We start from the raw sequence: 8,789 nt of genomic DNA, 5'->3' as shown, positions 1-8,789 counted from the left end.
CAAGACACTTTAATATAGAACATGGATACATAAATGAACATTTTTCATTACATAGCCATGTATTTATTTTAATATACATAGAAAAATAATAACCCATTAAACCATGATTTTACAGATAAGATAGCCTATAATGAGGCAAAACTTGGGGCACCTCGGTGGCTCAGTTGGTTATGCATCTGCCTTCAGCTCAGGTCATGATCTCAGGGTCCTGGGATCGAGCCCGGCATCGGGCACCCTGCTCAGCGGGAGGCCTGCTTCTCCCTCTCCTTCTGCTGCTCCCCCTGCTTGTGCTTGCTCTCTCTGTCAAATAAATAAATAAAATCTTTTTAAAAAATAAGACAGCAGACTCCCAGTAAGGCAATAAGACTTGGTCTCCCGCAAGCCCCTGCCTCCCCTGGTACATTCTGATGGGTTTCAGAGAAGGATCTGACGTGTCCCATGATTCCAACGGGCAGTGTCTACACCGGGTGTGAGTTATCACATACCCCACCTGTGGATGGGGGTTTCTCAGTCAAGGTTCTCACGCCTGGGCCTGAATAAAGGTTGAGAGAAACCGTGGGACCCTGGAGGTATCCCAGGAGACTTAGCAAAGGCAGAAGGGAGCTCCTCTGAAGCCGGGATGGCCGCCCCACGGCCCCTGCAGGGCGACAAGCTTTGGCGGTGCGAGTGCTGAACAACCACCTGCACAGCTCCGGGTCAGCAGCCCTGCCCCTGCCCTGGGTCGGGAGCGGGGTGCACCCTGGAGCGCCTCACGGCCAGCAGGATCAAGGAGCAAAGCCTACTTTCCCAAATGCTCATGGAGTACTCTAGAGCCCTTCTCAAATAGGATGGAAATGAATTGGAGGAAACAACAGTCTTGTGCCTCCTTCACACACTTCCTGTTTGGTATTAATCACAAGGTTGCGACACCAAGTGAATCTAAATAATCTGCAGATGTCACCATTTCTGATAATTGCTGGAGCTGTTCATCGCTAATCAAAGAGCATATTATGAAACGTGAGTCAGCCAGCGTCCGCTTTCTGGAAGGGTGGACCTGTATATAAAGAGGGAGCGTCCTAGCTGATGTGCTGGGGTGGCCGGAGGGGAGCGTCCAGGTCCTTCAGCAGAGAAGGAAAGCGAAGCCAGCATGCCCAGCCTTCCCATTCTGCTAGTGCTGGTCTGGGGCGTGGGGTCCCATGGCTTCCCTGCGGCGACCTCAGGAACGCGAGAGCAGGACGTGGAGGTGGTCCAGGTAAATGCCTAATTTCACGCGCCACAAATGTAGGAGGCTTTATTTGCATTTTTGCTCAGTCGTACGGAGCAGTAGTCGTAGCATAAAGCGGTTTATTGAAGGGGGGACTTCTCACAAAGACAAATGTTTGGTAGAAAGGACCCTTTCCCCAAAGCTGTACCCAGCTACGCACGGGTTCTTCCCTTCCCTTTTCCAGCTGGAGGTGAGTGGGAACTAAAGGAAGAACATGCAAATGTGACTCTACGAATTGTAAGTCAGAGAGCATACTAACTGGTAGTAGGGAGATTTCTACCCTGCAATTAGTCTCCACCAATAATTTCCACCAGGAAATCCCGACACGATCTTTAAAAGTAGTTCTCCACTCCAGCTAAAGCTTCTGATTGTCAGTCTTTAGGAAAGAGAAAGATCTCCCGTCCAGTGTTTCAGTAATTTTGTCTTTCATCAGAAATACCTGGAAAACTACTACAACCTGAAGAGTGACGGGAAGCAAATCGTAAGGCAGAGGAACAGCAGTTTGGTGACTGAGAAGCTGAAGCAAATGCAGGAATTCTTTGGGCTGAAGGTGACCGGGAAGATAGATGCTGACACCCTGAATCTGATGAAGCAGCCCAGATGTGGGGTGCCCGACGTGGCTCAGTACGCCGTCGCTGATAGGACCCTCAGATGGGAGCACACGCACCTGACCTACAGGTAACCAGACCCAGCACCAGAGCAAGGGCGCTCTTTCCCAGCGGAGCCGTAAGCAATGGGGTCCGACGTGTCTCTGTTTTTTTCCATTTTAAGGATTGAAAATTACACACCAGATTTGCCAAGAGCAGACGTGGACAGTGCCATCGAGAAAGCCTTTCAACTCTGGAGTAATGTGTCGCCCCTGACCTTCACCAAGGTCTTTGAGGGGCAAGCGGACATAATGATATCCTTTGTCTGGAGAGGTAAGCTCTTCTTGCCCCACAGCAGCATTCTCACTTTCAGTTCGACTTGCCTCTAAATCCCTTCATCTTTCAGCTGGAAGAACTTGTTTAAGAGGAGTGTTGATTTTACAGGCTTAAGGAGAGAAACTACATCACAGCTGATGGAAGTCTGTTGGCCTCCCAGCAAAGCCAATGCTTTCTCTCCTGGGTTAGCCTCAGTCAGAACCAAGAGGGACATTTCCTGAATTCTGTTTCTGGCAGATCACTACGACAATTCTCCCTTTGATGGACCCAACGGAAACCTCGCTCATGCTTTCCAACCTGGCCCAAATCTTGGAGGGGATGCTCATTTTGATGAAGATGAAAGATGGACCAACGATTACAGAAGTGAGTCAACTCATCTTGTCTCATTTCCCCACCCCTCCTTGCTTCACTGTAATATTGTTTGGCTTAGCTGAAAGAATGCATCCGTAGAAGTACGTATTTTTCTACTGCCACTTATAAAATTAATGCTACACTTGGAAAACTGGAAGAGAAGGGTTATTTCTGTTCGTAACAACATCTTGTTGGCTGCAAATAGGCTGCTCCAAAGTTTCTATTAAGAAAATGTTGAAAATCTTAATGTTTTTCTTGTATATAGTATTATTTTTTTATTAGAAGGACACACCAAAATTTAACAGTGTCAGTAAGGTTATGTGAAAATTAAGGGAGGAGAGATTGTGTTTTCCAAAATTCCCAGCATAGGCATGTGTCAGTTCGTAGAGAGGAAGAAGAAAATTGTCGATAGGACTCCACTGCTTCTCCGTGAACTAACACGTACGTAACCACTGACAAGACTGACCGATCTGTGCTGGACTCAGAGTTGGATGAGCTTGATTTTTCACTGTGTCAGTGTGAACACAGAGCTTGGGCTGTAGCTGTGTCTTCACCACTAGAAAAGCCTCCCATCCCCCAGCTTGGGGAAGACGCTTCATGGCTATTTCAAAAAGCTGCCGGCAAAATGCGAGCACTGGTCTTTGTAAAGTTGTAGATTCCTTCTTAATGACATGTCTCAAAACTGAGAACACTGCAAGTAATCGCTAATGCGTTTATCGGACCCTTTAGATTACAATCTGTACCGTGTGGCGGCTCATGAGTTGGGTCATTCCCTCGGACTTTCTCATTCTCCTGATATTGGGGCTCTGATGTACCCCAACTACATGTATGATGGTCACGTCCAACTCTCCCAGGACGACATCAATGCCATCCAGGCCATATACGGTGAGTGTACAGAAAACTAGGGACGACGGGCCGTTAGAACAGCCATTCGCTGTCGCCTTTAAGAAGCTGTCCAACACACGGCAGAACTAACTCCAGATCTCTTTTTTCTTTTAGGACCTTCCCCAAATCCTGTCCAGCCAACAGGCCCCCAAACACCACAAGTGTGTGATAGTAACTTAATCTTTGATTCTATCACTACAGTTCGGAGAGAAGTGATGTTCTTTAAAGATAGGTAGGACATCAGTTCCTCTTTGTGTTTTGTGTTTGTAATAATAAGAGCACTCACGACTGTGGGTGCCTATGGGCCACTACTGGGCACACACACTGCTTATCTTGCACTTGCTTGCATACAGAATTAGGATGAAATGCGAGCAATTGCATGCATTTGCACAATGTGATGAACCTATAACAGCCTTTTCCCCCACATGTACTCTGTTGTTTGGTTCTCGGGAAAAAATACCATTGAAGTAGAAAATTCAGTTAGTAGAATCCCATTTTACAGATCAGTAAAGTAAGGCAGGGAGAAGTAAAGAGATCCTTTCAGGGCACAGAGTTCTCTGGTGACAGAGCAGTAACTGATCTTCTGATTCCCACTCCCGAGCTCTCTTCATTAATGCCGCTCCTCATGATGAAACATGAATGAAGGAGTGTTAGTAAGTCATCGGGAGAAGCCCGCCCTTCCCGTAGCACCATCATGCTGAGCAGGGCTGTAGCCACTCTATCCTAGTAAAGATGCCCCCCACCCCAAGCCTGCGATCTGCAGAGACCTAGAGAAGGGGAGGAGCCATCATGGGGAAAACCCCCACGAGTTCAGGAGGACCCTCCCTTGAGCAGATATGGGTGGTCACCACACGCTTCTCTCCTCACAGGAGGGTCCTGGTGCCCCCTCTGCAGCATGTGCCTCAAGGACACTAGGGTCCCCTCACCTGCAAGACCCAGGCCTGTGGTCTGTACCACCCTGATTTCTAAAGGACCATGCAGAAGAAGAATGCAGCCTTCTTCTGAATGATGCCACCCACAGAACGATCAGCACGGAGGAAGGGCCAGGGCCGTCAGCACAGAGAAAGGAGGGGGGCTCCGATGGGCTCACTTCTTAGCTGCTGCTCCTGGCGGCTTGTCCCTACTGTTTCATCACTCTTTCTGTGGTCATATCCTTCCTAGAACGGAGCGTATGGGCTCCAGATGCTTTCCGTCCCTACCAGAGCAAGGCTGGAGCAGGCGTACGGGCTGTGGCTCAAAGCGGGGCAGCCCTAAGGAAATAGCTGGCTTGAAGGGAAAGCTCTCAATCGAGCAGGACGCACCTATCAAAGCAAGTGCTTGAGGGATTTCTCCAAGGAACAGACCCAAGTCTAGGATTCGCAGGAACTGAAAGGACGCTGAGCTCACTCACGTGTGACCAAGTCGTGAAGCCATGGGAGGCTAGAGACAGTAGCGGACTCACCCAGGGTCTCAGCCAGCAGAGGGGGATTGGGGCTGCCTGTCAGGCTTCCGACGGCGGGGGCCGCATTCTCCCCCGGGGACTGTAAAACCAACCCAAGGACGAGGAACCGAGCGGCTGCCCCCTCGGAGTCTAAAATTAACCTTTGCCTCTCTCTTATCAGATATGTGGCCATAAACAGCTCCCTTCCCCTCCCTGACCTCGAGCTCTCATCCGTGAGACGAGAGTACCAGGCCCTTGTAGGGTGTTTGCAAGGTGCGGGGACAGGGCCTGCTGCCACCGTGCATGCTGGGTGTTGGGGACCAGCAGTGGGTTCCAGCCACTGGCTCCCAATGGCTCCACCAAACCAGCAGTTAGATCGTGAGAATTTGTGCACAACGGATCCCTTCGTCACCATTCTGCTACGTGTGACTGTTTATGTTCTGGAGCTTGCTTCGGCCTAATGGGCTTGTTAAAGGTCAGCCCACCCTTGCATCCAGGAGAGCAAAACCTTTTCCATGTTTTTTTCCAAATCAGGTTCTACATGCGCCTAAGTCCCTTCTACCCAGAAGTTGAGCTCAATTTCATTTCTACTTTCTGGCCAAACCTGCCAAGTGGACTTCAGGCTGCTTATGAATTTGCTGAGAGAGACGAAGTCCGGTTTTTCAAAGGTGACTCTTCCCGCTATTGTTCCGTTTCCGTGAATCCATCTGCTTTGAGGCTGAGCTATAAGCAAGTCCTGGCCACGTTCTCTCCGTGGCCTACGGAAAATTTGACAATCTCACTTACCACACCGATGGGAGTCCATTACCTCAACTAAGCTTTACCTAGTGCATTTCTGAGTCATTGTAAATAAAAAGTGTATCTATGAGTGTTCTGCCAGTCCATGAACCTCGACTTAGGAAAGCATTTTCTGTGGAAACTACTTACGTACCCACCCTGGGGATCCTCAGGAACAAAAGGGGGAGACTGGGGCCCACAGGCTAGAGCAGACGACACAGAAACATTGAAGTATCCAGATTTCCTAGAGACCTATTTTAATACCGATGGGTCTTCTGAGGGAGGGAGAGGCTGCTCTGGGAGCCAACTATCAAAGTATGGTCCTCAGACCAGCAGCATTGACATCGCCCAGGGAGTCTGTTAGAAACAGACTCTCACTAGCATAATGTCCTCAAGGCCCATCCACGAGATTGGCTCCCACTCCAGACCTTCTGGAATTCTTTTTCTTTTTAAAAAAATTTTTTTATTTATTCATTTGAGACAGAGATACAGAGAGAGAGAGCATGAGCAGGGGGAGGTGCAGAGGGAGAGGGAGAAGCAGGCTCTCCGCTGAGCAGGGAGCCAGATGTGGGACTCGATCCCAGGACTCTGGGATCATGACCTGAGCCAAAGGCAGAGGCTTAATGACTGAGCCACCCAGGCGACCCTCCCTAGATGCTTCTGATGTGCAGCCAGGACACGGCTCTCGCATGGGAAGCTGAGAACTTGGCCGAAATCAGCTCACTATCGTCCGGTACCCCAGACAAGTACTTTCATCCTTTTTTTTTGATCGTCAGGTGATAAGTACTGGGCTGTTCAGGGGCAGGAAATGCTGTTCGGATACCCCAAGGACATCTACAGATCCTTTGGCTTCCCTCAAACCGTGAAGAATATCGATGCTGCGGTTTCTGATGAGGAAACTGGGAAAACATACTTCTTTGTTGCTAACAAGTACTGGAGGTAAAGACTGAGTACAGAACATGTTCGTGCACCACCTCTTTCCACCTAGAGAGGACATTCGAGATTGAACCATTTCCACATGAGTCTCGTACTGCCGTGGCTAGCTGCCATCGCTGTGAATGGCTGTGGCCCGTCTAGCAGCCAAGTCCGTGGTTGGTGATCATCATGCAGTGATGCATGGGAATGCATTGGGAATGCAGGGAACACGTGGGGCTGAAGTTGGAAAGGGACAGCTAAGAAGGAGGGCATTTACCTTCACAGATCCCCTTGTGCCAGTTTACCTCAGTAGGACACTATGTGGCACCTCCTGGAGAATTAGAATTAGTTGTTGGCATTGAGAGGGACCTTAAAAATCTCCTATTCACCTAACATCCTACCTCCCCCTCCCCCATGCTACACAAGATCTATGGAGTTAAAAGTTCTTATAAGAGTCCTGCAGCCAAAGTCCCTGTAACGACTTTGAGAAGTCTACACATTTAACACGTTCTGACACTTACAATTATTTTTTGATCAGGTATGATGAATATAAACAATCCATGGATGCAGGTTATCCCAGAATGATAGCAGCTGACTTTCCTGGGATTGGCCATAAAGTTGATGCTGTTTTCCAGAAATATGGTAAGTGAATATATATATATTTCCTCTATTTTGTTGTCATAGAATAGTGTCAGTGTTGTTATTTGGAACAGGAATTGCCAAAAATATTTGTTCTCACAAATGGCAGGGTTTTTCAAGAATTCAGGTTAAACCCAGAAATCATCTGTATAATGTAGTAAGTCTCTTTTATTTCTAGGATTTTTCTATATCGTTCATGGAACAACACAATACCAATTTGATCTTCAAACTAAGAGAATTCTGAGAATCGACAGAGCTAATAGTTGGTTCGGCTGCTGAAGGAAGTGACCAACTGTTGCAACCGGAAAATACATTGCAAGAGCCCAAGGACGAGGTCTTCCTGAAGAGCCATTTGTTTAAATAGAACACAGAGCTATCAAGTGTAATCGTACTTACACCTCATTCTGCGCCTATTTTTTTATGCTTGAGAATGCAATGTGTCATGTATTGCTGTAATTTAGTTCCACAGCTGAGGACTAAGAAAGGTCAGGCTCATGGCTTGTGGATTCAGATGGGCCAGTTTTGCAAAGAAAAAAAGCTTTTCCAAAGTATGAGACCCTGACATTGATCCTGGAGTGCAGCTCTTCAAGAGAGGAGACCAGAGATCCGCGTCTTCACCAGAGCAAAACCAGTTCACAAACATATAAGCAGCCACTAGACTGTCCTAACATGCAAGGAACAACTTTTATTACAGAAAATAAAGTGCTGGTGTTTCAAATAAAACCATCCATGTCTCTACTGTTTTATAAACTTTTTAGTGTATTTATTACATGATTATTTCCTGATGATAACACCATACTTCCAGAGATTAGTTTTCAAATTTGAAGTGGGAATAGACAAATATGCAAAACATTCACGTGGGAAGCTAGGATACAGAAAAAGTTGGAATATTCCCCCACTTTCATGGCATTTACATCGTGTAGAAGAGGTTAAAGCCTACTTCCCAGGTCCCGTGTAAAGATTCCAAAATTGGTTGGAGGTAAAAGCAGTGAGAACCCAGTAGAGACTTCTCCGCCTGAGTGCGTCGGGGGCTCTGCCGTCCTGGGGTCCCACTCCCTCTTGTTGTGGAGGAGGGACAGCCGGTGCATGGTGCCCAGCAGGGACCCGTATCACCCCCAGAAGGAAACATGCGATTGCTGGTACAGATTTCTCCGGTGGCCCCCACCTTGCTGTGGGGATCATCTGGGCTTCCACAAGATGGAAGAAACCGGAATTCTCAGGCCGCCACTCCAAACAATTACTCCAAACCTCAGTAGATTTTGCTTACGAAATAAACTTTGATTGTTCTAAGCCACTAAGATTCTAGATTTTGTGAAGGCAGCACAATCTAGTTTTTCCTGATCAAGGTTTTCATGCCCCCCTTTGGGAGGATGTTAATGTAAGCGGGAGTCCTCAAGGAGTAGCAGAGCCCCGTGAGGAGGAGCTTGGGTTGTTCATGGTGTCAGCGGAATTTCCAAGTACATAGAGAGCCTTACGAATATTTTAGGTACTCATGGTTCAGAGGCAGGCAGTTCTCGACTCAAGAATTTGGAAAGAACTGTCACCTCCCCTTTGGCCAAGTCTCCCCCCTTCTAATAAACATTTTGATATTGACGTATATATAACATAAATACAGAGAAATGCGCAAATATTAGTG

The 8,789-nt window shown here is 47.7% G+C and overlaps 1 protein-coding gene across 1 annotated transcript; it reads left to right on the top strand.

Annotated features, from left to right (window-relative positions):
- Nucleotides 1–967: 967 nt before the first annotated feature.
- On the top strand, nucleotides 968–7,866 carry LOC118013155 (interstitial collagenase-like). The gene is made up of 10 exons (XM_035008806.1): nucleotides 968–1,231; nucleotides 1,677–1,921; nucleotides 2,015–2,163; nucleotides 2,404–2,529; nucleotides 3,247–3,402; nucleotides 3,517–3,634; nucleotides 5,357–5,490; nucleotides 6,376–6,538; nucleotides 7,053–7,156; nucleotides 7,332–7,866. Exons 1-10 carry the CDS (start codon nucleotides 1,127–1,129, stop codon nucleotides 7,430–7,432), a joined length of 1,401 nt encoding a protein of 466 aa, XP_034864697.1. The 5' UTR covers nucleotides 968–1,126; the 3' UTR covers nucleotides 7,433–7,866.
- Nucleotides 7,867–8,789: the final 923 nt, after the last annotated feature.

Source organism: Mirounga leonina, unplaced genomic scaffold (genome assembly GCF_011800145.1).
Source record: "Mirounga leonina isolate KUSES-001 unplaced genomic scaffold, KU_Mleo_1.0 Mir_153, whole genome shotgun sequence".
Lineage (NCBI taxonomy): Eukaryota > Metazoa > Chordata > Mammalia > Carnivora > Phocidae > Mirounga > Mirounga leonina.
The sequence above is the reverse complement of the archived record's forward strand: the minus strand, read 5'-3'. Positions and strand labels throughout refer to the sequence as shown.

Coding starts and splice junctions, on each gene's coding strand:
- LOC118013155 (XM_035008806.1), top strand. CDS start 1,127: ATGCCCAGCCTTCCCATTCTGCTAGTGCTGGTCTGGGGCGTGGGGTCC. Junction 1,922..2,014: donor CACACGCACCTGACCTACAG/GTAACCAGACCC, acceptor TTCCATTTTAAG/GATTGAAAATTACACACCAG. Junction 6,539..7,052: donor GTTGCTAACAAGTACTGGAG/GTAAAGACTGAG, acceptor TTTTTTGATCAG/GTATGATGAATATAAACAAT.